Here is a 27,985-nt window from a genome sequence, read left to right on the forward strand (position 1 = left end):
ATTATGGGAATCTTTATATTAAGGGAATCTTTATATGAACTACTGACTAGTCCAATGAATGAAGCACACATTATGCCAGTGTCCAGATCAGATTTATTTATTTAAGAAAATTTGCAAACCCACTTACAAGTTAAAAGCCTAGGAAATTACATTGCTTATAATGTAATCAGTAGAATATAGACTTAATTATTCAGTAGGAAAGGAATGGTTCACAAATAAAATAGAAGGATAAGCATATCTGGACACAAATCAAAAGAATAATAAAGACAGTTAACATAAACTCAGGAAAGGAAAAAAACCACTTCCATGCACAAATATAATAAGAACAGTGGAATTTTAATTCCAGATGGCTTCATCGATATTTCTCTATCAGAGCGAGGATTTCCTTGTATGCACGTTGGTGAGCATCAATGCCCCAAATAAAATCCCAGTGAGTCCAGTCAGGGAACTCCTTATAATGGACAAGATTAGTTGTTCGAGAGCGTAATTGCGCAATTTCCTTTGGCCTGCAAACCCAGTCTTGTCCTCCACTCCACATAGCAACTGGTATAGTGATGTCTTCTACCCTGTAGAATGGTGGAGTTGTCTGAGGAAAGGAAAACAGCGTGAGAAAATAAAAAATTCTCCTAGAACAAAATTCAATACAAGGGTGGGAATTGCACCAAAGTATCCAGAGAAGCCCGAAGAAATTCTTAATTGGAGTAGTGGAGTATCGTAGTGCATTCTTTGTTTTGCTATAGGTTGTGCCAAAATGCAAGAACTCAGACAGGTGCTGAGTTGTAGCAGATGCTCGTCAAGATATCAGGCATTCAGAGATGTCCATTCCTTTTAGTAAGATGTCTTATAGAAAATGACTATGGACAAGCATAATTAAACGTTTTTTAAAAAGAGCACACTCAGTGTTCCCTCTAATTTTTTTGGGGGGGGGGTGGAAAAGTATAGTGTCTGAGCGGCAGTCCCTTCGGGACTGGGCGGCACAGAAATAATAAATAAATAAATAAATAAATAAATAAATAAATAAATAAATAAATAAATAAATAAATAAATAAATAAATAAACAAATAAACAAACAAACAAACAATAAACAAACAAACAAACAAATAAACAAACAAACAAACAAACAAATAAAAAACCCACCCTGTTTTGCCTCAGAGAATTTCAAAATAAAATACTGTACTGTGTGTCTATAGCAGTGACCTCATAATAGGGCAACTCTATCAATATCCAAATGCCACTTAAATAATTGAGCTAGATTTTGATTTTCTTTCTCTCTTCCTTACTCCCATTCTTTTTCTTTCTCTTTTCCTTCCTCTCTTTTTTCTATCTGTTTCTCTCTCTTCCTCTCTTCCTCTCTTCCTCTCTCTCTCCTTCCCTCTCACTCTTTCCCTCTCGGCTTCTGGGCAGGTTTGGAAAACTCTGAGTTGATGATGATTTTTAAGTGAGCGATTGCTCACTGCTCAGCTTAGAGGGAACTATGGATACTGGTATATTTTCTGCATCCACATTTCTATTTAGTCCTCTTTGTTATATTGTCTCTGACTTTTAAATTTTGTATTCTGTACTGTACTTACTGCAGGCTATATCCACATTGTATTTTAAAAACATTCAAAGCCCTCGAGAGAATATAGGAACTCTTCTTAATTTCCCTACACCTATCTCCACCCTTCTGGGCACCCCACCTGTAGTGATCTGAGAAAAAAAACCCACATGAGTTCTATGTCCTAGAGAAAAGATCAGAAAAGCAACAGGCCCAGACAGAGTGACTCCTTCTTGCTTGAAAGCCAAAAATTAGATATATAAGAGGCAGCAACAGATTGGAAAAATATACCTAGAGTTAAAAGTTAAATGTATAGAAATGATATAAAAATAATGACCCTGGAAAAGATTTGGATAGTCTTTAAAGATAAGGGAATATGACGTTAGTGTGTTCAACGTGAGATGAGTTAAGATAAAAAGCACTCAAGGAAAGGCAAAGAAGGAGAAAGAGAAATTAGAGAAGGGAGAGAAGAGGGAGTGGAGGGAAGTAGGAAAGGGAGAGAAGGTATAAGAAGGTAGAAGGATGGATAGAGGTAGAGGGAAGGGAATGTAACAAAAGGAAGAAAAACAGACTGATGGACTGATAAAAAATAAGATATGGTTGACTAGATAAAAATGTATGTTATAAATTAATTTTAAGGTATATGTCAGGGGCGGATTCCTCTTACCTTCCTACCTGCAGGCGCATCATGACATATTGCATGTGTGCATACTCGCTACGCTCTTGCATTTACACACAAACACTTGCGCAATGCTGCTTCTGTGCATGCACAGAGGGACGATTTTCCTTCTCCATATGCTCAGAGAGTAAAAAACCCACTGAAAATTAGGGGGGAAAGATGGTGCCATGCACAGACTGGTAAAGACAGCACCGGAGTCATTGTGTGCAAATTGTACAATCGGGGGGGGGGGGCACTACCAGAACAGCACACTGGGGCACATTCAGTAGGAACCCACCTCTGTATATGTATTGATATACGATTGTGGAGAAAATAAAATAAAAAAGAATTTACCAAAAAAAAAGTCTGTGCTGAACAACTAGCTCCCATCTTCAAACAGCTGTTTAATAAATCACTGGAGATGTGTTTTGTCCTTTCTATCATCATAATCTCAGTTCCTAATAAACCCTGCATCAGGGAGATGAATGACTACAAGCTGTCTGACTATAGTCATGAAGACCTTTGAGAGGCTAGTGCTGGCCCACTTTGAAAGTCATCACGGATCTGCTGTTAGACACACACACACCTTGCAGTTTGCCTATTGAGCAAATTGATCAACAGACCCTGTGCATGGGTTCTTTTTAAGGAGTTCAGTTCAATGCTAAATTTAACTTTAAATTAAATTTAACTTAATTCAATTGGAGTACTCATTGCAAATTATTTAAGTGCCAAAGCTCACTGTAGCAGCATTGCCAAAAAGGCATTAAAAGTATTTAATTTAATCTTGTGTAGCTTCTTCTCCAGTAATATTGAACTACAAACTAGGGCATACAAAACTTTTGACAGACCAATTCTCAAATACAGCTTGTCTGTTTGGAACCCGCACTGCATATCGGACATTAATACAATTGAATGAGTCCAGAGATATTTCCTCTGCTCACAACAGAATACCTTATGCCACCACACTTGAAATTTTGGGATTAGACAGTTTAGAATTTCGCCGTCTTCAATCCAATCTAAGTGTAATACATAAAATTATTCACTACAATGTCCTACCTGTCAATGACTACTTCAGCTTCAACCACAACAATACATGAGCACATAATAGATTTATACTTATGGTGAACTGTATCAAACTTGACTGCAGAAAATACAACTTCAGTAGCAAAGTTGTTAATACCCGGAATGCACTACCAGATTCTGTGGTTTCTTCCCCAAACCCCAAAAACTTTAACCTTAGACTGTTTACTGTCGACTTCACCCCATTCCTAAGAAGTCTTTTAGGAGCTTGCATAAGCACACCTAGTGTGCCTGCCATCCCTATTCCCTTTTATTCGTATCCATTTCATGTATTCATAATCATGTTTATACTTATATCGGTTATCTAATGCCTGATAAGAAAGAAAGAAAGAAAGAAAGAAAGAAAGAAAGAAAGAAAGAAAGAAAGAAAGAAAGGTCACCATACCAGAAATTCTTTACCCTAAAGTAGAAAAAGCAGATGCAATGTTCTCTCCATATCTTTCTATCTCAACAACTTTCCTAAAAACACTAGTATATTGCTTTCCAATAAAAATATTTTTTACTTATAGAGATTTTCCAAAACAATGGAAAGTTTTAAACTTTTTAAAGTTTTAAATCAAAAATCCTTTCAATTAGTTATATTAGTTATAAAAGTATTTTACAGAACAATCTGATAGCTTGTCAGAAAGCAATCATTATAGTATGAGATTTAGGAATCAAATGTTCATTATTTGTCTTCTTGCCCATGGAAAAGTGTAACAAATCCTACATTAAACAAGTGTCAAAATCCAGCACAACAAACCTGGTTATATATATCTATGTTCTTCGAGCCATAGTCAAAATATCTGAAAAGCCCACTTTTCGTTAACTGGAATAAGAAAGAAAACATAACAGAGACATAAGTAACTATATTTTTCAATAATAATAATAATAATAATAATAATAATAATAATAATAATAATAATATGACATCATACCAGTGGAGCAAAAGGGCAATAAAAGACGAAGCAGAGGTACGAAAGACCAGCTTCTAATTGATAAAATGATTTCAGAGAACTGTAAGAACAGGAAAACAAACCTATACATGACATAGATTGACTACAAGAAAGCCTTTGACTGATTGCCACACAGCTGGATCATAAAATTGGAGTCAATGAAAACATCAGGAAATTCATTAAAAAAGGTGATGAAATATTGGAAGACTGAGCTTTTTGTTGGAAATGAAAGCTATGGACTGATCAACATCAGAAGGGGCATCTTCCAGGGGGACTCTTTGTCCCCATTGCTATTCATCATCGCCATAATCCCGCTGTCACTCATCCTACAGAAAACAAACCTAGGCTACCAAACTGCTAGCAATTCACCAAAAATTTCATACCTGCTGTATATGGATGACCTGAAGTTGTACGGAAAATCAGAAACTGAGATACAGTCACTAACCAACACTGTGCGAATCTTCAGCAATGACATCAGAATGGAGTTTGGCCTGGATAAATGTGCCACAGTGGCACTGAAAAAGGGGGAAATCATTGAAAGTGAGGGCATTGAAATGCCAAATGGTCAAACCATCAAGTGCCACCAGCCAGAAGCCTACAGATACTTGGGCATCTTGCAACTGGATAATATCAAGCATGGTCATGTGAAAACTGTGATCAGCAAAGAATACATCCAGAGGACCAGAAAAATTTTGAAGAGCAAACTGAATGGTGGCAACACTATCAAGGCTATAAATACTTGGGCCATACCTGTCATTAGATACACAGCTGGCATAGTGAACTGGACTCAAGCAGAGCTGGACAACATGGACAGAAAAATCAGAAAATTAATGACGATCCATCATGCACTACACCCTCGCAGTGACATTGACAGGCTGTATTTATCAAGGAAAATAGGCGGCAAAGGACCTTTGCAAGTGAAGCAGACAGTGGAAGAAGAGAAGCATGCATTAGATGATTATGTGAAGGAGAGAAAAGAGTCAGCGTTGATGGAGGTCAACAATAGAAAGCTTCTCAAGGTGAAGCAAACTAAGGACCAGTACAGAAAAACTGTAACTCAATGTCATATGGACAGTTGGCAGAACAAAGCATTGCATGGCCAGTTCTTGGAGAATATTGAAGGCAAAATGGATAAAAAGACCTGGTTATGGCTTACAAGTGGAACACTCAAAAAGGAGACAGAAGGACTAATACTGGCGGCACAAGAACAGGTCATTAGAACAAATGCTGTCAAAGCCAGAATTGAAAAATCAACAGACGATCCAAAGTGCAAACTCTGTAAAGAATCAGATGAAACAATCGATCACATATTCCGCTGCTGCAAAAAGATCGCACAGACTGACTACAAGCATAGACATGATGCTGTGGCACAGATGATCCACTGGAACTTGTGCCGGAACTACCATTTACCAGAGGTAAAAAACTGGTGGGATCATAAGCCCGAAAAAGTGGTCGAAAATGAGCAAGCAAAACTACTGTGGGGCTTCCGACTTCAGACTGACCGAATTCTGAAGCATAACACACCAGACATCCTGATTGTGGAGAAAAAGAAAGTATGGATCATCGACATCGCAATCCCAGGGGACAGCAGAATTGAGGAGAAGCAGCTAGAGAAATTAGTGAAATACGAAGATCTAAAAATCGAGCTGCAACAACTGTGGCATAAGCCAGTGAAAGTGGTCCCAGTGGTACTTGGCATGCTGGGTGCAGTGCCAAAGGATCTCAGCGGACATTTGAAAACCATCGGAATTGACAAAATCTCCATCTGTCAATTGCAAAAGGCTGCTTTACTGGGATTGGCAAATATAATTCGCCGCTACATCACGCAGTCATAGGTGCTCGGGAAGTGCCCAACTGGTGATGAAATACGAAATCCAGCATAGTGATCTCGTTTGCTGTGTTGTATTGACAAAATAATAATAATGATGATGATGATGATGATGATGATGTTGATGATGATGATGATGTTGATGATGATGATGATGATAATAATAATAATGATAATGATAATGATAAGCTAGACAAATTTGCAAAATATGAAGATCTGAAAATCAAGCTGCAATGACTCTGGCAAAAGCCAGTGAAAGTGGTCCCAGCGGACATCTGACAACCATCGGAATTGACCAAATCTCCATCTGTCAATTGCAAAACACCACTTTACTGGGATCGGCACACATAATTCGCCGCTACATCACACAGTCCTAGGTGGTTGGGAAGCACCCGACTGGTGATGAAATACAAAATCCAGCATAGTGATCTTGTTTGCTGTGTTATATTTTTGATATAATAATAATAATAATAATAATAATAATAATAATAATAATAGTAGTAGTAGTAATGGTAATAATAATGATGATAATGATGACGGTGATGTATAAAGACAAAATGATGCAGAACTTCCTCCATATCATATTTTGTTACTTTCACATGGTATAACGCCAATAAGAAAACATTGAGACAACCCACAGTTTTTATAATTCCATGAACTCATTTATTCTCACTTATGAACAGCCAGCAAAAAAAACAATCAGAACTTAATGTTATTTAAAGATCTTTGACCTAAATACAGGCAGTCCTTGAGTTACAACAATTCACTTAGTGACTGTTTGAAATTAAAATGGCATTGAAAAAAGTGACTTGTAACCATTTTTCACACTGATGACCATGGCAGCATCCCCATGGTCACATGAGTTATGTTTGGATGCTTGACAATTGATTCATATTTATAACGGTTGCTGTGCCTTAAGATCATGTGATCACTGTTTGAGAACTTCTGACAAATAAAGTCAATGGGGAAGCCAGATTTCACTAATAACCACATTACTAACTTAACAACTGCAGTAGTTCATTTAAAAATATGGCAAAAAATGTCATAAAATGGGACAAAACTCAACAAATTTCTAACTTAGCAACATAAATTTTGGACTCAATTGTGGTCATAAGTTGAGGACTAATTTTACAACACCACGTTCCTTACCAAATCCATTGTCAACCATTTTGTTTGTGTTAAAAATGGGAGTCATTTTTTCATAAATCTTATATTTTACAAATCAACCCATAATTTCTGCTTTCCTAACTAGAAAATGGTCAATGAACAGTTCAGGTTTTCACTCCAAAATGTTCTGAAATGATTGATCCATTACTTGATACATAGTTATTTACACCTAATATTAACTTAGCTGTTTGCTATGTATTATGCATGCTGAGTATTATCGGCCTTAAAAGACCTTTCTGAAGTTTTTTTTTTTAATAAAAGATTTCAAAGTATGAGAAAACCATACAGACATATGCATCCATGGACATCTCCAGGTAGAGGAGTGGGTGGAGAGGGTTGAACACCCTCCACCTTGCCTCCTTTCCTTACATACATCAAAACTTTAATCGGTCACCCCCTCCCCATCTATCTTTGATACTCAAGATAATTTAAAAATCAATGTGGCATCTAGATGTCTAAAGAAAGCCCATTTTCCTTTGGATTAGACAAAATATGTCCATTGTTTAGCACAGGGGTCCTCAAACCTGGCAACTTTGGATTGGCTGGAGAATTCTTGGAGTTGAAGTCCACAAGTCTTAAATTTGTCAAGTTTGAAGAGTTCTGGTTTAGTGTATGCAGTGAAGGGCTACCAAATTTTTTACTATCACACTGTGGGCGTGGCTTATGCAGGATACCCTGCATTTTCTTCCAACATCTTTCAGTGCAAATAGGATGCTCTGGGGTGGAGCTCCATTTTTACTACCCCACTGTGTCTGTCGTTGTCGTCATCATCCTCCCCCCCATCCGGGCAGTAGCCCACCCCTGAGCGTATGGCATATTATACATGCATTAGCAATAAATATTAACATTTCACTTAGATTAGTAAAACACAACAAAATATAAATGATAAAAAGATCTATGTTCAAATATTTCTTTTCTTAACTAACAGCCTTTTAGAAGAAGGACTGAGATGTGCAATAATTTTGAAAGACGTTTTCCTTTATTAAGCAAATGCTATCTTCTATTAAGAATTTGCTGAGCTGACTTAACCAGCAATTGTCCTAATCATTTATTTACCTTGTTTTTCTCTTATTTTTATTGGGGTTCTCAGCAGACTACTTATGATTATTTTTACCTGAACGTGGGGATGTTTTTATTAAAAGATGAAAACTTTTTTTGAATTCAATCATCAAAATGAGTCTTACCTGGCTCAAGTGGATCATGTTTTTCACTGAAGTATAATCTGGGAAATGCGAAATGTACACATCAGAACGGCTCTAGAAATGGTAAAGAAAAGACTGTTTAGAAGAATTTTTTACTGCGAAAGGCTTCTCTGTACTGTACTGTGTGAAAGATGAGAAGCATTTAGGCTAATCTTGAGCTAATTGTTGAGTAATTTCATACCACCAGAAGGGAGGGAGGGATATCCGGGTGAAATATGAAGACTATGTTAAATTATCATAAATAATCCAAAAAGTTTATATTTATCTTTCAGTGTTTAAATACAATGTGTTTTAAAGACAGAAAGAGCATCGAAACACCATTACACAGTATAACACACCAAAGAACAATAAACAGCATTGGCATTAATTTTTAATCTTGTTCTCATCCAGATGATCATAGAACTACTTGCAAATGTATATCTGTAGTGTTGAGAAGCTGAATCAAAAGCTCTACACTTTACCCTTGCATACTTTCCCAATGCAAATTTAGCTTCCACGCTAGGATTGAATTATTAGAATCATAGAATTATGAAACTGAAAGAGATCACAAGGAAGGGCTGCAAAAAATTTACTACCACACTGTGGGCGTGGCTTATTTTGTGGGTGTGGCTTGCCAGCCATGTGGCCAGGTGGGAGTGGCTTGACGATCATGTGACGGGAGGGGGCTTAAAGGTCATGTGACTGGCTTAAAGGTGGCCAACTTGATGTCACTCATGTCAAGGGTTTGGGTTAAGGTTAGGGTGCATGGCCTCTCCTCGCCTCAAAGACATACCATTTCCCTTACTATTACTGAACACCCAAAATATACTATTTAATTCTATGTATATATGCCATATGTGTACATACATATTACACACAGGCACACAAAAATATACATTATCTACTAACTATATAAAGTGTATGTACACAGTCACATGCACAGCTCTTCTAAAATTATACACACTCAACCTCATTTACTGTGATAGGGAAAACATATCTAGAGCCCAGAAGGGAAAAAAAGAAAAAAATTCAAAATTCTTGTACTGGTTCTGCGTATCTGACCAACATTTTTCTACCGGTTCTGCATACCTGACCGTACCAGTAGGAGCCCATCACTGAAGACACATTCCTTGTGATGCTGGACATCACAGCTGTCAAACCTCCTGCAAAATTTCTGCCAATATTCCTCATTTAAGTCACATGGGAATTTTTTTTAGGAAATGTATTTTTTTCTGCAAACTCTTTATCCTGGACTATTTAACCCTTTTAAAAGCTTCATTTTCTTTAACATTTTGAAAAACTTCATTTAAATACCTTATTTAAATTCTTCAGATTAAATCCACTAATGAGAGAAAGTCCTTGTTTGCAGAGTTCATCAGCCAGTTGCAGTCTACACTGTTGGGTCAGAGCTGTTCTCTGTTGTGGATTCAGCAGACTAAATTCTTTCTCCCCAAATATGAACTGCAAAACCAAGAAATCCTTTTTCCTATTAATATTTCCAATTGATTTCTTAAACAAACTGGCAAAATAAAAATCTTAATATTCTAAAATCCTTAAATTAAGAAAAAAAAGCTCCAGGCTATGTAAATATGTTTTTGAAATTCTTCCCATTTCAATTATTTTTCCAGTTTTCAGATTTATAAAAGAATTTGACCTTGCTCTTTAGTTTCTTTTTTTTAATATATTATTTTTTTTATAAAGCTCTATAAATTAGAAATGGTGTAAGAGTAAACTGGGTGAAAGGAAAAGGAACACATTTTAAAAGTCATGTCCAACCTTTTTGTTTGCCTGGGCCACATTGAGTAAAAAGGGCCACATATAAAATGTATAACATAGTAGGTTCTAACTCACCTCACTGGCGGTTCACTTCCTCCCATGCCACGTGGCCGCATCACATGGGCATGAGCACGCATCACATACGTGTGCATGCCGAAAAATCAAAAAAACAAATTTCCAATTTAAAAAGTCAAAAACAAGATGATAACAGGTATGCAGCGCTGTAAACTCAGCTTCTGTGCATATGCAGAAAAAAGATAGTGGCATCTATGGGCCAACACTGACAGAACCGGTTCGGTGATGTCATTCTAGTGTCAACAGTGGCTTGCTACCAGTTTGGGCGAACCGGTCTGAACTGGGATGAATCCACCTCTTGTTAATATATATAAATAGCACTTAAGCGTATACAGTAGTCCCTCGCTATACCGCACTTCACCTACTGCGGCTTCACTTCATCGCGGGTTTCTGAGGAAGTCGATCGGCAGATTTAAACAGCCCGCCGAACTCGATCGGCAGGTTTTTCAAAAAAAAAAAATCTAAAATTGTAAATACTGTATTTAAATACTGTATCTAAAATAAATACTGTGTGGGAAGGGTTTATAAACACTTAAAACAATGAAAACTTACCAAACAATTACAATATAAATACTTAAATAAGTACTATCAGTCGATAAATTCCCCATCGCGGATTTCACCTATCGCGGCCAGGTCTGGAACGTAACACCAGCGATAGGTGAGGGACTACTGTATACCACTTCATAGTGCTTTACACTCCTCTCTAGATGGTTTACAGTCAGCATACTGCCCGTAACAATCCTCATTTTATCAACTTTGGAAGCATGGAGAGCTGAATCAACCTTGAGCTATTAAGAATCGAATTGCAGTCAGTCAGCAGAATTAGCCTGCAATACTGCATTATAACCACTGTGCCATCATGTCTCTTTTACACATAATAATGTTTAAAGTTTACATTTAACCTTAGACAGCTATGATAAGAAAACTCAGTGCTACAGATGTAGGAATGGGAATATAAAAATAGAACATAAAAATAGAAATTATAGATTAAATAAGAATAAAAATAGTTGTAAACATATTGTAATAGGAAGGGAGAAGAACAAGACAGAGGTTTAATTTTGCATAATAAAACAATTTTGTGTGGTCTTTATAATAAAGAAACCTAACAGAAATAAAAGTTGCTCATGCTGAAAGCAAAATTTAGGAGGAGTATCATGTGCATGAGGTCAAAAACAGAATCAAGTAGATGAGACAATAAAACTGGACATTGTTGAAACCTATGATGCCTTCAAATGCTCTGGTACCTTAGAACAGTGTTTGCCAACCTTAGCAACTTGAAGATATTTGGACTTCAACTCCCAGAATTCCCCACCCAGCGAATGCTGGGAGTTGAAGTCCAAATACTGTATCTTCAAGTTGCCAAAGTTGGGAAACACTGCCTTAGAATAAACTCAGGGTATCTTTCTAAAAACTGCAGAGAAGAACTTGCACTGCAAGTTTGACAAATATTATTGTCAGTGCCAAAGTGAACAGCTCTGAAAGTTGTTCTTCTTTCTTTCTTCCTTCTGATTAAAGATTGGTATTGGTCAGACATGTCAGATAGATATAATGTAGTGATTCACTTAACAATTGGGGCAAGGACATACAGTGGGACAAAACTCATTTAACCACTGTCCTGCTTAGCAATCAAACATATAGGATCAGTTGTAGTCATAAGTTGAGCATTAACTGCATTGTTTTAAAATTTAAGACAGAATTAAAATTAATGGGCACCTAATAACTGAGATCCAGGATACAATATATATGAAATTATAATGTAAACACTAAAATTATATTAAATCTAAATTATAACTTAAAGTACAATAATATCTAAAACTATTAATATCAGCAAAACAGCACTCCCTTACTGCTCTTGAAAGTCTTTCCTAACTTTAAGTCCCTAGTGAAGACTTCCAAGGCTTTGCAGATAGGTTCAGCTTTAATGCACATACCTTGATTAATACTTCTGGCAAACGTAGGATCTGTAATATGGGACTTATGGCTTTCTGTAATGTGTATGAAGAACCCAAGGCAAAAAACAGTTTTATTTTCTCAGCCAGGTGTGGGAGGACAGAAAATGCAACATAAGCTGTGAAAACACAAAATGTTTTATTTTAAATGCAGAGGAAAATAATTATGTAGTTAAAGGCAAAAGTAGACTTCTTAGGACTAATGTAATATGTAAAAGTAATATGTAAAAGTCAACAATTAGGATTTTTTTACAAAGTCCTTTATGGCTGAAAAATGGATTTATGTCAACAAAGTTTATAATCCCTTGTTTTAGCTTATGAAATGACATTGCCTATATGTTTATTCCCTATTCCTCTTCTGCGCATGTGCAGTGATCGCACATTACATCAGGGCTGGAGATTGGATCCTCCCGCAGTCACTGCTATCAGTTCATGCAATCCAGAGAGAACTAGCTGAATCCCACCACTGGAGCAGAGGGTGGTTTTAACTGCACTGTTTGTTTGTTTGTTTGTTTGTTTGTTTGTTCGTTCGTTCGTTCGTTCGTTCGTTCGTTCGTTCATTCATTCATTTCTTTATTACACTTCTATGCCACCCTTTTTGAAGTAACTCAGGGTGGCGTACAACATCGTAAATGTAGACAATATATTTATTATTTATTATTTATTATTTATTTATTATTTAGATTTGTATGCGAAGAAATCTAATTATTTTAAAAAGACATATACAAAATTAATTTAATTTTTTTAAAAAACCTCTTATACAGTCATCCACATTCATCCAATTCAATTATTCACATTGGCCAGAGACAATCTAGGCCCTCAGCAGTCAGGATTCAGACCCGGCTACAGCACAGAAACTGCTTTGGTTGCACGGATGGATGATCTCTGGGGGGGCCGGGACAGGGGTTTATCCTCTGTCCTGGTGATTCTTGACCTCTCAGCAGCTTTCGATACCATCGATCATGGTATCCTTCTGGGTATCCTTCTGTGCTGACTGGAGAGGTTGGGAATGGGGGGCACTGTTTTACCACTCTGGTCAGTCACAGTCGGTGTTAGTGGGGGGTCAGAGGTCAACTCCTAGGTCCTCTCCCCCCTGCTGTTTAATATCTACATGAAACCGCTGGGTTAGATCATCCAAGAGCACGGGGTGAGTTACCATCAGTACGCTGATGATACTCAGCTGTACATGTCCACCCCGTGTCCACTCAGTGAAGCAGTGGAAGTGATGTGCCGGTGTCTGGAGGTCGTCAGGGTCTGGATGGGTGCCAACAGGCTCAAGTTCAATCCAGACAAGACGGAGTGGCTGTGGGTTCTGCCTCCAAAGGACACTTCCATCTGTCCATCCATCACCCTGGGGGGGGAATTATAACCTCCGTCAGAGAGGGTCCACAACTTGGGCGTCCTCCTTGATCCACAGCTGACCTTAGAACACCATCTTTTGGCTGTGGCGAGGAGGGCGTTTGCCCAGGTTCACCTGATGCATCAGTTGCAACCCTATTTGGACAGGGAGTCTTTGCTCACAGTCACTCATGCCCTTATCACTTTGAGGTTCGACTACTGCAATGCTCTCTACATGGGGCTACCTTTGAAGAGTGTTCGGAAACTTCAAATTGTCCAAAATGCAGCTGCGTGAGTGGTATTGGGCCTCCCGAGGCATGCCCGTACAGTATCTCAACATCACTCCGTGGACTGCACTGGCTGCCGATTGGTTTCTGGACACAATTCAAAGTGTTGGTTATGATCTATAAAGCCCTACATGGTCTAGGACCAGATTATCTCTGAGATCGCCTTCTGCCGCACGAATCCCAGTGACCAGTGAGGTCCCACAGAGTTGATCTTCTCAGGGTTCCATCAACCAGACAATGTCGGCTGGTGGGGCCCAGGGGAAGAGCCTTCTCTGTGGGGGCCCGGGCCCTCTGGAACCAGCTTCCCCCACAGAATCGCACTGCCCCCACCCTCCTTGCTTTCCAAGAAAAGTTTGAAAACTCATCTTTGCCGCCAGGCCTGGGGGCCATTAGATCTCTTCCCCCCCCCGGCCAACAAATGTGTTTAGAGTGACTTATTGAGTGAATGATAAATTGAATGTTTTTAAGTTTTTAGGATGTTTTTAAGTCTTTTAACTGTAATTAATTGGATCAAATTGTTTTACTATGTATTTTATGTTTGTTGTGAGCCGCCCGAGTCCACAGAGAGGGGCAGCATACAAATCCAATAAATAAATAAATAATAAATAAATAATCTCATGGCTCACGGTCCCCATGCCTGCCGGCAGAGGTAGATCTTCAGAGCTTTACAAAAGACCAAGAGGGAGGGGGCGGTAGAAATCTCTGGAGGGAGTTCATTCCAGAGAGCCGGGGCTGCCATAGAGAAGGCTCTTCCCCTAAGCACTGCCAGATGACATTGTCTGGCGAATGGGACCTGGAGAAGGCCAACTCTGGGATGCATGAGGCAGAAGGTGGTCTCATAAGTTGTCTGGTCCTAAGCCATGTAGGGCTTTATACTGTAGGTCATAACCAGCACTTTGAATTTTGCCCAATTTTATTTATTTATTTATTTATTTGGTTGGTTGGTTGGTTGGTTGGTTGGTTGGTTGGTTGGTTGGTTGGTTGGTTGGTTGGTTGGTTGGTTGGTTACTTGGTTACTTAGTTACTTAGTTACTTAGTTACTTAGTTACTTAGTTACTTAGTTACTTAGTTACTTAGTTACTTAGTTACTTAGTTATTCAATTTCTAGGCCACCCTTCTCCAAAGACACAGAATAATATTCTGAACTAGGCTGAAAGACAATGGCCAAGATTATTCACTGAACTTTATATTTTCCTAAATGAAGCAGAAAATGTGGCATTGGTTTTGGCAAGCAAATCATCTCCCTGCCTGGATTTCTTTCCTATGGAATTGGGAAATCATAAATTGTACAGGCTCCCCCATGAAAATACTTAGAAAGCCAAGGAATATTGATAAACCTGGGAAAAGATACCAGGAGATGAGCATAGACTTTGGAAAGCAAGGCCAATATAAATAATATAAATCCATAAAATTAACTTTCTTGAAAATAACTACAATATGTTCATGAAATGCTTTCTTTGTAATTTTACATCATTGTTTTTGTAATTTGTATCACCTCATGGAAAGCTCTTGTGTTTGACCTCGGAAGTGCCAATAGAATATATGTTTAACTCATTCATATATATTTCCTTCTCATTTATATATTATTCTTTCTGCCCTCAATTCATCTCAGGAGGTAATGAGGGTGGGGAAGGAGTCTTCAACTTTTTATTCAGAGTTTGATGTCATTGCAAGTGTGACATGATCTAAAAAGGGATTCCAACTGGCTTTAATAAAAGTAATTTTCTAAATAGTAAGAGAGACTGTGGGATTAGCAACTTTGAATTAAAAAATGGTACTGGCTGGGCAAAGATATATGCATCATGAGTTATCCGGAGGGGGAAAAGATCAGGAAAGAAGGCAAATATGAACTAGGGATTTGCTGTTTTCTCAGAGGAAAAATGGACTTTAACATTCTAGGCTCTAGAGCAGTGATTGTGAATTTGGTTTGCGTGCCAAAAGGGTGTGTGTGTGTGTGTGTGTGTGTGTGTGCTAGCATGCGTGTACATGCCTATATCCCTTCCCTTCCCCCCATGCATGCTGATTCACCCCACGCGCTGCCCCCAGGTGCATGCACACAGGCCTTAGTGAAGCCTGGTACAGGGAAAAAAATGCCCAAACAGGCAAACCAGAAGGAGGAGAAAACACACTTCTGGTTTGCCGTAGTGCTGTGTTTTGTACTCAAGAGGGTTCAGGGAAGTTTCCTGAAGTTCCAGAGTGCAAAAAAACAGCACAACAGGCAAACCAGAAGTTTCAGAAAACGCACTTCCGATTTGCCCATTGTGCTGTTTTTTGCACTCCGGGGCTTCAGAAAGCTTCCCTGAATCCTCCGGAGTGCAAAAAACATCACAACAACAAACCAGAAGTGCATTTTCCCGAACTTCTGGTTTGTCCATTGGGCTTTTTTTTTTTTTGCCTCCGGGCTTCAGGGAAGCTTACTTGAAGCATCCAGAGGGTGAAACGGCCTTTCCTAAGGCCAAAAACCAGCTGGCCAGCATGCGCATGTGCACTGGAGCTGACAAAGGGCAAAATTTCATGTGCCCTCCAATATGGCTCTGCGTACCACCTGTGGCATGTGTGCCATAGATTTGCCATCATGGCTCTAGAGTGTAAAACTCTAGGCAGCTCAAGATGGGGAAAATGCACAGGTGTGGTATTGACACTTAAACCATTTGGTCATTGCTAGGATGATATCTCCATTCTTCAAGCAGCCAAAAGTAATTTCTATACTGTATCAATCTCACTGACACCAATTTGGGGGATAATATTCATCTGGCAACAAGTTTTTCTCTGAAATTGGTTAGTGATTTTACAGGTATCACCAAGAGCTGGAAAATCTTGCCATAAAAAAGAATGTCACATCATCAACCTACCTATTCCAGATCCCAAAGCATGACCAGCATAAAATATTTTCTGCTCTCCAGTTTTCTGTAGAATAAATTCTGTCATGGCAGGAAGGTCATAGATGCCCAGTTCATGAAAACTGCAAATATAAAGATGCCATGTAAAATATAAGTTGTGTTGTGTACTAATAAACCTAGAGTTCTCCCGTGCGGCAGAGACTCAAAATATATTACATCACACATTGTGCAAAGAACTGGAGAAATCTTAAATTATCCATCATGGGTGGAGCCAGCATTAAGGATGGATTGTCCTCCATCTGATGAGAAGAGGTGTATCAGGTAAGACCAATGTCCCTCTGGGAAAGGTGGAGAGAAACAAATTACACAGGCAATTGGGAATTATTGGGAGACTTGAATGACCAACCTGAACACAGATCATCTTCGGGAAAAGTCTTGTGCTATGGCTTTTCCCTTTGCAAATCATTAACAAGTATATTTAACCAACCGAATATGCAAATAACAAATCGATTGGAATTAAGAGAAGATAGAAATGCTTTTTAGGTCAGCTAATTGCTAACTGCAACAAAACAAGTATGAATAAAACCGTAAATTAGCAATCACCATAGTATGTAATAGAATCAGTGATGGCCTGCTACGGAACGGTAAGGTGCTACATCTGGTAGCAATTTTGGAGATGTGTGCGCAGCTGCCCACCCTGATGTGTAAACATGTGACCCTGCATGAGATTTGGCTGCTGCACATGCGCAGCAAGTGAAATCTCATGTAAAGACGCTCGTGCGAGCAAGATTTCAGCAATTTTTGCTTATGCACATGCACAGCAATTTAATCTCGCACCAACAGGCACGCGTGCCCACAAGACATGCGTGCGGCCTCAGAGGGTGCACCAGAAGCACCGAAGATGGCAGACTTTCTCTGAATAGAATGTAAGAAGAGATATAGGCTTCCTTGACTGTTGTTCCTCCTGGCCAATTAAACCATAATTAAACCATTGTTAAGGAAGAAGATAGTTGAAGCAGTGAAGGTCTTTTGGGTGAATGACCATGATCTAATTTTCTATACCAGGCCATTCAGCCCAAAAGCTTCTCATTGCTTCAGTGATGCTAACCATGGAAACAAATAAAAATATATTGAAGATTACAAATACTTGTTTCTTGATGGCTAAAGGAACAGTTAAGGTTTATACGAGGGTTGCCCAGAAAGTAACGCACCACATTTTTATCTCAACCTACAGTAATGATACAAATGTAAAATTTTAGATATACATTATTTGAAATGTCAAGAGTTTGTGTGTAAATTTTGTGTTTCTTCAAACAGATAGCGTAGGTGCAGCAGTGTTTTGAAATGGTGTCTGTAAGTGATGTACATTACAAGCAGTGTGTCGTCATTGAATTTCTCACTGTGGAGAAAGAAACTGTTTGGAACATTGACAAATGCTAGCTCCCTCAGACTTCCACTTGTTTGGGCTATTAAAGGATGCCATTCATGGAAGAAATTTTGAGGATGATGAAGAGGTGATTCGCATAGTGCAGAAATGGCTTTGTGACCAGAACAAGCAGTGGTACCGACAGGGCATACACACCCTTGGGTCTTGCTGGAAGAAGGCCATAGAATGGGATGGAGATTATGTGGAAAAATAGGGAGTGTAGAAGAAACATCATTCTTTCTTGTGTATGTAAGTTTCATTGTGTTCAATAAATAAGTGTTGAAGAAAAAAATGTGGTGCATTACTTTCTGGGTGACCTCATACATAAAATTATCTCTTAGAATCTAATGTTTCAAAGATCCATTTCCTGGAATTATTGATTGAGAAGATGGCAATTATCCAGAATATTACCAATGATCTGGTTCTATATTTAATACGTTTTTTTGGCTGGGATATTGTAGTAGTACAATTATTATGACCTTATCTAACACTAGAAAATGGATGAGAGGCGTGAGGATGCCCTGGACCTATCAAGAGATTTCAATACAATTGATCATAGAACATTTGATGTGATTAGTAATTGAATATGGTATTTTGTCCTGTTGGATTATGAAAGTAAGATGAGAATTTATGGCATCACACAAAATTCCATCCTGCTCTGCATGACATTAAACACCGATGTGAACTTTTACAGGAGGTTAATCAATATCTTGCTGTAAATTCCTGAGGCCAACTAGAAACTGCTCTGCCTTTTGGAAAACTAATGGAAAGCAGACACTAGAAACTGCCCTTTTCTGTCTCAATAGATTCCTTGTAGGAGATGACCAGCCTGAGCACAAGGGAAGGATCAAACCCATCATAAGTCATGAATTCCTTCGTGGCCACAAGGGATTTAAACCCATCCTGAATTCCATCCTTTTTTTTCCTACCAACTATTTGTTTTGACCATTAGAAGAATTCATATTCTCTTAGAGCAGTGGTTCTCAACCTGGGGGTCGGGACCCCTTTGGGGGTCGAATGACCATTTCACAGGGGTCGCCTAAGACCATGGTGAAAGACAAATTTCCCATGGTGTTAGGAAATAAAGCTTCTATTCTGGTGCCTTGAAACATATTTTTACAATCTGACCAATCAGGCTTTTATAGTGGGGATGTCGCTCTGACCTTCCTGCCAATCAGCTTAAAGCTTTGTTGGGAGAATTGGCGCTAGACTTATGGTTGGGGTCACCACAACTTGATGAACTGTATTAAGGGGTCACAGTATTAGAAAGGTTGAGAACCACTGTCTTAGAGAGCTTTAGCATGCAATAAGCCGATAATAATCTGAACTGCCTAAATACCTGATTATTTGCACTGGGTATTCTTCAACTGACCTTTAAATTGATTAATTGGTTGAATAATCAATTGACCAATAACCAGCTTGAGTAAGAGCTACATTGTAAATACTAACCTGAAATTCCAAAATTCTGTTTCATTAACTAAAAGGTGCTTGTGTCTTCTTGACCAGAAGTTTCCTCTGCTATTTCCAATCCAGACATCATATCCAGCATCTGCTAGTATGAAGCCCAGACTCTGGTGGGGTAAATTTGATATCCACACACTACCTTCCATATCTAATCCGTGCATTAGTAATATAGCAGACTTATTGCCTGGAAAAGAAAGAACTTCTTACATCAGATTCTTAATAATAAGAATCAGAATTGCATTAAACTGTGTTGGATGGGAAGTGACATTTCAATGGTATTTTTCTTCATGGAATACATGTAGAGGGACTGTGTGTGTGAATAAAGAACGACTGTTCTGTTTCCCACAAGGTACCCAAACCCTAAATTTTTGTTTCTGCTTTTATTTTTTTATTTTTACCTCCCAGAATTCTGTTCACATTTAGGTAATAGCCATCTTCTGTAAGGATCTCGTATTCTTCACAACAATATCCCCAATATCTGATTCTTTCACACTGTAAAGATTGAAAGGCAAATCTAAATTGTAGAATGGATTGTGGTGCAATCAACATATGTGAGCCAACTCAGAAATTATCTAGGAAATGATTACATCAAGAAAACACTTTAAATTATGGCTGAATTTTATGATGAAAAATATTTTTTTTAAAAATTAATTTGAGTCAAGATCAACATCTGGTGATTATATGGATATATTGAATTTTCTTGTCCACAACTTAGAGTGTTCATAGTCTGGGGTAAAAAGTCAAGATGATGGCCACAATTATGATCAAACATTTTTTATGTACTCGTGTTTTGCACAGTAGAGCTTTAAACCACTTGTTGTGACTGCCATCTTGACTTTTTTGGCCATGCCTTATGGTCAAATAGGGTAAATAGGGTATAATATATATATAGGGTATAATATATATATAATTCTGGCAGCAATTAAGAAGAAATTTGGCATTGCCTCCTTCGGAGATGCTTTATGACTTCTTAGTCTGCCTAGTAATCTGCCCTCCAAACCTCAATTAACTTCAAGACCCAGAAGCACTCAAGTTTTTGCTAACTCCTCAGATAATAAGACTATGCTTAATCAAGAATATTTAACATGAAGCAGAATATTTTAAATGATCTGGAATCAAGTTGTGGATGGCTCTTATTGGCTTGCTTAAGCTATTTCGCTTAGCTGAGCGGTAGAGTTGTTTTGTTTTGTTTTGTTTTGTTTTGTTTTGTTTTGTTTGTGAGAGGCTTTTTATTTTGAGGCTTCTGCGCTAATCACTTGGTTTCTGTGGGACCGATTGTTCCTTTTGGGGTGGTGATTCTCTCTACAATATGAATTCTTTAAAGCAGGAGTCTCCAACCTTGGCAGCCTGGGGAATTCTTGGAGTTGAAGTCCACCAGGCTTAAAATTGCCAAGGTTGGAGACCCCTTCTTTAAAGGTTTAAACCTACATCCACTCACTATGGACCCCTTTGTGTCAGTCCTACTAATTTGGGTAAATCAACTCCCGAGGAAAGCTGGAGTTATTGTTGTTGAGAAACACTCTAATAAAAGAATCTTATAAATTTGGTTGTGCTGGACCTCCTCTTTCGTAGAATTGAATGAATTGGGGAGATCTCTGTTATCTGGATGTTCTGGACTTGCAGTCCCCTCACTAGGGGAAAAAGCCAGGGTTTCAGTGTGTTCAGAAAGTTAAGAGGCCAGAAGATTGCCAAATTTTAGGATGAAGAGCATCCCAGAGGGCAGTGGCTGCCATAGAAAATGCATAGTTCTTAGATCCTATAAAGTGATAGTCAGTGAAGGGCTACAAAAATTTTTACTACCACACTATGGCCGTGGCTTATTGTGTGGATGTGATTTGATGGCCATGTGACTGGGTAGGAGTGGGTTGCTTACCATATGACCAGGTGGGAGTGGCTTGACTATCATGTAACTTGGAGTGGCTTAAAGGTCATGTGACTGGGTGGAAGTGGCTTATCAACCAAGATAAGTTTTCAATAGGTGCTTGGACTCTTTTTCAGTTGATTAAGTCACATTATTTGAATAGCCACAAAAAAGGACAAATGATAGACAGCATTATTTGTTGAGGAGCACAGTAACATTTTAAGGTTTTGTACTGAACCCACAAGATTCGGTATGATAACAGATTAGGCAAGTAGCTCAATTTTCTTTAATTGCTATAGAAGTTCAGTTCTAGATAATGATTAAAATGATTTAGGCATTTATGGGTAAAAACATACTATTTAATTATTTCCTGTTGTAAAAGTAATTAAGGATCATACTAAAATACTAGAGAAGGAGGAACAATAAAAAACTATTAAGTATTCAATAAATAATGCATAGACTTACTACCCTGTGTCCCGTTCCCCCCCTCCCCGTGGGGCAGCAACCCATCACTGGAGATAGTGTTTAAAAGAAAGGAGTAGAAGCAGGCCTATCCTGCCTTATTATGGTGGAATGGGTACTGATTACGATTATAAGAGTTCAACTTACTATATTCATAAATGATTCAGGATTCACTTCTTCTGAACTCAAATTTCCTTGCATAGCTGTCATAGGAATCAGCATCCACAGGGTGAAACATCTATAAAACAATGGAGTAATTACCAATGGGAAAAGACACATGTTTTTTTCTAAAATATGTATTCCTACTAAATATACCAAATAAAAAGCATTATGTAAAAACGCTAAATGGAAATTTGGTTAACTGCAGATATTTCTGCTGGGGCAATAAATGGAGTGAGGCTGTACTTTCACAGGACAGTCTTTGAAGCAGCCTTGCAGGAATTTCAAAGGACAATTGCTACTTTAATACTTTGAGGCAAGTACTTCACATTTGCAAAATTCTGAAAAGTGCTCCTTTTAAATTCTTTAAGTTTTGTAATTGCAATTTTTACAGTCCTCATATACAGTATATCTATTAAGTAAAGGATCACAAGATATGAAAAGAGCACCAGTTTGGTCTAGTGGGTAAAGTACCAAGGTAGAAAGCAAAAGACTAGGGGTTCAAGTCTCATTTTAGCCATGAAAATCAGCTGGGTGATTTGGGCCAGTTACACTGTCTAGTGAGCCAATCCATTTTGTGGGGCAAATAGGAGGAGGAAAGTTGAGTTATTTGTAAAAATGATAAAGAAAGAAGGAAGGGAGGGAGGGAGGGAAGGAAGGAAGGAAGGAAGGAAGAAAGAAAGAAAGAAAGAAAGAAAGAAAGAAAGAAAGAAAGAAAGAAAGAAAGAAGATGGGTGGGTGGTTGTGTGGGTGGGTGGGTGGATGGATGGATGGCTGGAATGGAACAGAATGGAAAATATCCATTTTAGCATAAAAGGGTAAAAGTAAAGGTTCCCCTCGTACATATATGCTAGTTGTTCCTGACTCTAGGGGGTGTTGCTCATCTTCATTTCAAAGCCGAAGAGCCAGCACTGCCCTAAGATGTCTCTGTGGTCATGTGGCCACCATGACCAAATGCCAAAGGCATACGTAACCCTGTTACCTTCCCACCATCAAAGGTGGCCCCTATTTTTTGCATGCTTTCGAACTGCTAGGTTGGCAGAAGCTGGGACAAGTAATGTGAGCTCACCACATTACATGGTACTAAGGATTCAAACCTCTGAACTGACGACCTTTCGATCGACAAGCTCAGTGTCTTAGCCAATGAGCCACTGCATCCCTAGCCATTTTGATATAGGCATGACTTTTAATGTAAACCAGTTAAGATGTTGCAACTGGCCAGAGGATAGAGGGCAGGGACAAAATGAAGCAACCAATTAAGTCACCTGGAAAAAAAAATTATACATCAGAGAAGCTACATTTGGAAGATGAAGAAAATGAAATCTTAATGTAAACATAACAATCACTATAGCATGGTAATAGACTGCAGGTATTTTTTACTATAGAATATTCTTCAACTGAGCAGAGCCAGCATTCAGTTCCCTTCCATGATTTAGTTCATTCTTCTTCCATTTCTCTTGGTGGATGGGAGTTCCCCAGGTTCCTACCTGAGCTTTTATGTTGCCACATCGAATCCAGTTGGCTAATTCATCAAATCTGGGCAGGGCAGTACAATTCCTGCCAAGTGCAAAAAACAGACTGACTTATTCCTTCATCTGATTGGACAAGGACAACCCATCTGAATGCTGGCTCCATTCGATGAGAAGAGACATATCAGGTAGGTTCCAATGCCTATTCTAGTCCTACCTTCTGAATGAAAACTAACTGGGTTACTTTGAGCCAGAGGTAGCATTCAGCAGGTTCTGAACAGTTCTGGAAAACCGGTAGCAGAAATTTTGAGTAGTTTGGAGAACCAGTAAATACCACCTCTGACCAGTCCCGCCCCTGTTCTGCCGGGCTCTATGGTATGAGTCTCCCGAAAATTCAAGGGTACAAATTTCAGACACACATACACTTGAAAGTTCAAAAACAATGTTCTTTATCACAAAAATTCAAAAGAAACAAAGCACCCTTTTTGTATTGCAAAGCGCACTCGTCCCAAAACAACCTGGTAGTCTGTACAATCCCCTTAATCAGTCCTTAAGTACTTAGCTAGCAGCTGTGAAGAAACGTCACAGCCCTCCTTCCTCCATGAAGTGAAACACACACACTTTGCTCTGCTTTGGTTTCAAAGTCGTGAAAAATCAACAAAGTCCGGAAACAGCAAGGCACAGTCCTGAAGAACAACGATCAGATAATCTTCCACAATGGTCCAAGCCAGCATGCTGCTATTTATAACAGCAGCTCTAATTACTGGAGCTCCATCCAAACACAGGTGGCCTCTCTTATCTCCTGTAATATTTCCTCAATTGGTCTCTTCTATGCATAAATCTGCGCCTGCGTAGGTCTAACACTTCCTCATCCGAATCAACCAAAGATAATGGAGATTGGCTTCCTGGGCTGTGTGCCAAGCCCCCCTCTTCCAAGTCACCCCCACCTTCTTCTTCGTCTGAGGAAACTGCACTACCTGACTCTGTCAGCAATAAAACAGGCCTATGACATGTTGATGTTTCCCCTGCATCCACCTCCACATTCCTTGGGGCAGGAGCTGGGCCAGAGCCAACCACAACAGCCCCCATCAGTGTTCCCTCTAATTTTTTGGGGGGTGAGCGGAAAAATATAGTGTCTGAGCGGCAGTCCCTTTGGGACTGGGCGGCATATAAGTCTAAAGAAAGAAAGAAAGAAAGAAAGAAAGAAAGAAAGAAAGAAAGAAAGAAAGAAAGAAAGAAAGAAAGAAAGAAAGTGTGGGCGTGCGCTATCACACATGAGCGAGTTCTTGCATCCATAATTCTATCCTTTCTATGTCTCCCTCCCTCTTTCCTTTCTATCTCTCCCTGCCTCTTTCCTTTGTATCTCTCCCTCCCTCTTTCCTTTCTATCTTTCTCTCCCCCTGCCTTTCTCCAAGCCCTTCCTTTTCCCTCTCCCTAACTAACTACCCCCTCTCCCTCCTTTTTATCTCTCCCTCTCCCTTTCTCTCTCTCCCTTCCTTCATCTTTCTTTCCCTCTCTCTCTCCATCCCTCTTCCTTTCTCTCTTCCTTCCTTCTTTCCTCCCTTTTTTGCTCTTTCTCTCTCCCTCCTTCCCTCCCTCTATGTCTTTCCCTCTCCCTCCTTCCCCCCTCTCTTTCTCTCTTGCTTTCTTTCTCTCTCATTCTCTCTCCCCTCCTTTTTCTCTCTCTCTCTTTCTCTCTCATTCACCACGCAGGCAACAGAGAGAAAAAGAGAGAGAGAGAGAGACGGAGAGAGAGTGGAGGGCACCGTTGTCTTCGCTTCTGCCCGGTTCTGCAGCTAAGAGGCAGCAACCATCAACCCCCCTTGCCCTCCCAGGCGTCCCCACGCCCGGGACTGTGTGGCTTTGCGCCATGAAGAAAAAACAGCTCCGGCAGTAGGGAAAAGTTGGCCGGGCTTCGTGAACGCCTGCCCTGCCTCTACTGCTGCCCCCTTGCTGGAAGTCTGGGACGAAAGCGCTCCTAGCGAAGGGGCTGCGAGAGGGGCGAGGTGGGCATTCCCGAAATGGAGGGAGAAAGCCCTCTCTTGTAGCGAAAGCGCTCCCAGCCATGGGGCTGCGAGAGAGGGCTTTCTCCGTCCATTTTGAGAAAGCCCGCCCCGCCCCTCTCGCAGCCCCCTGGCTGGGAGCGCTTTTGTCCCGAGGAGCTGAAGCCGCAGCTGCAGCTGCCATGAGAGAAGTCGCACCCCAAGGCAGGGGGTGGCGGAGGAGGAGAGGGGGCGGATCGGGCGGGCAGGGGGCAGGGCCGAGAGGCCAGGAGCGCGAGGGGGCCGGAGGCACCATGGAGAAGCAGGGGCGGCCGCGGCTCCCTTCTACTGCCCGCGCCTCCCTGCCCGCCCCCGCGGGCTGGCAGGGGGATGGGGAGCGCGCAACCGAGGAAAAGGGTGCGTACGGGGGTATTTTGGAGAGTGCGCGCGCTCACGCACGCAGCTTACAGGGAACAGTGGTCCCCATCTATTCTATGCCTCCTAAGTCCCAGCTGATCAGGAGGATATTGAGATTTTACAGTATTCTTCCCTTGGAGTAGGGTGGGAATGGAGATTTTTAGTATCCTTCTCCTGTTAAACCTACTAAGCGACGCCTTCAGAACAAATAGTAAAAAATTTTGAATCCCACCACTGCAGAATCCAGGGATGTTGTTGTAGAGACAATAAGAGGAACAAGTATTATATTTGCCATCTTGAGTTTTTTATTTATCTTAAAAATAGAAGTAATAAAGGTAATTTATCAATAGTAATAAAGGTGGGATTTTAAAAAATAAATAAAAAATATTTTTAAAATATATCTTAACTGGTATTATGATTGTAATTTTTAAAAATAGCTCTAAAACTTAAATACATAGATCAGAGATTATGTGTGGAAGGAAGGGAGGGAGGGAGAAAAGGATTGATTAGCACACAAATTCTTAATAGTGTATTGTACAAACAATCAAATTAATTTCCCATTCTAAAATTACTTCCTTATTTTAAAAAATCATATATGCACAAATAGTAGTTCTAGTTTTCCCTCGACATCAGTCAAATACATACGATATGTCAAAAAACATAGCAATTACTCAAACGTTACAGTATCAGCAAATGTGATCACAAATATTTTATCCTCTCTTGTCTTTGGCATAAAGAGCAAAGTCCTACACTATTAAAGATATTTTTTTTTAAAAAATTAAAGAGAATAAATTTCTTGAACAAAAAATCCTCAACATATTTATATATTGTGCTCAAATGAGATGTAGTTGTAGAGAAATATCTGTTTCTTTACACATTATTTCTTCAAATGTAAAATAAAACAGCAAAATTACCCGTGTGAAATTTAAAATAACATTTTTTTAGAAATTCATTGCTAATGTACCACATTTCTATGTGTCTCATTTAATTTTTAAATTCATATTTAATATTGCTAAATTCAAAACATTTTGATGCAGAAATAATTCTCTTTTCTGAATATGGATTAAAGTTAAACTGGGAAAGATTGGGAGGGGAGGAGAAGAGGAGGAATTCCATAGGATAAATATCACTAATTAAATAAAATCCCACCCACCCACTCCCAAACATTCATCCAGCAACGATAGATCCAAACTTTAATCCATTAGACATAGAAAATGTGTGGGAAGTCCCACCCCAGAAAAATGAAATATTTTGGGGAATATTAAAAGGCAGAATATTATATTATATTTCCCAAAGGAAAAATGGAGAAACATAGTCTTAAAAACAGAATTCAGACTCAGTCTTTCTTAATAGCTCCCAGCAGATATTTTGTATCCATTAAGACAGTTTAGGCCAGCCTAATTGCCTAATGAACCAGATCTATTTTCCTTCCAACATATGAAAATGTATTTATTTATTTTATTTATTTGGTTGGATTTCTTTGCCGCTCTTTCCAGACTCAGGGCGGCTTACAACAAAAAGCTTTTTCATTTCATCAATAAGCCATTTCATTAATAAGCTTTTTGAAAACCATGTTATGATTGAAGCAATGTTAGGACTTACATTAATGTTGCTTTCTTTTCTTTTACTCTTCTCATTTCAAACCCAGCACCCAATAATATTCCTGATGGGATGCAGACCAGTTACCAATGTCCTCTCCTGAATGGTATGTTTTCTTCCTAGAAACAAGTCTGGAAACCTCCCTTTATAAACTGTACACACCTTCCAGCTGTAACAACCTGCTGAGTGTAGCAGCTGTTCGATCTTATTTACATCTTACTGGCCGATGTCTTCTGACTCAATCCAATAGGAGGACATCCCTGTCAAATCGTTTGTTTTTATTATAGTAGGACAGGGTGGGCAGGTTGGCAGTTTCTGCTTCGCCCCTCACCAGCATGAGCCGCTCCATGTTTACTGAGAACAGCAATCAATGATGTCTTCTTATTCAATACAATTCAATTCAGATACGAATAGTCTTATGGATTCTTCTAATAATGATTTGATTGTGTTGCGGTCAGGAGTGGCTGCTGCCCAGACGAGGAAAACGAGTACTGA

At 39.2% G+C, this 27,985-nt stretch overlaps 1 protein-coding gene across 1 annotated transcript; it reads right to left on the reverse strand.

Moving 5' to 3' along the window:
* Window positions 1-352: 352 nt before the first annotated feature.
* Window positions 353-27,581, reverse strand: LOC139167618 (lipase member M-like). The gene is made up of 10 exons (XM_070752274.1): window positions 27,494-27,581; window positions 22,012-22,102; window positions 19,940-20,033; window positions 19,527-19,725; window positions 16,664-16,773; window positions 12,169-12,305; window positions 9,701-9,847; window positions 8,390-8,461; window positions 4,018-4,083; window positions 353-586 (listed from the first exon to the last, which is right to left on the reverse strand). Exons 1-10 carry the CDS (start codon window positions 27,526-27,528, stop codon window positions 353-355), a joined length of 1,185 nt encoding a protein of 394 aa, XP_070608375.1. The 5' UTR covers window positions 27,529-27,581.
* Window positions 27,582-27,985: the final 404 nt, after the last annotated feature.

Source organism: Erythrolamprus reginae, chromosome 5 (genome assembly GCF_031021105.1).
Source record: "Erythrolamprus reginae isolate rEryReg1 chromosome 5, rEryReg1.hap1, whole genome shotgun sequence".
Lineage (NCBI taxonomy): Eukaryota > Metazoa > Chordata > Lepidosauria > Squamata > Dipsadidae > Erythrolamprus > Erythrolamprus reginae.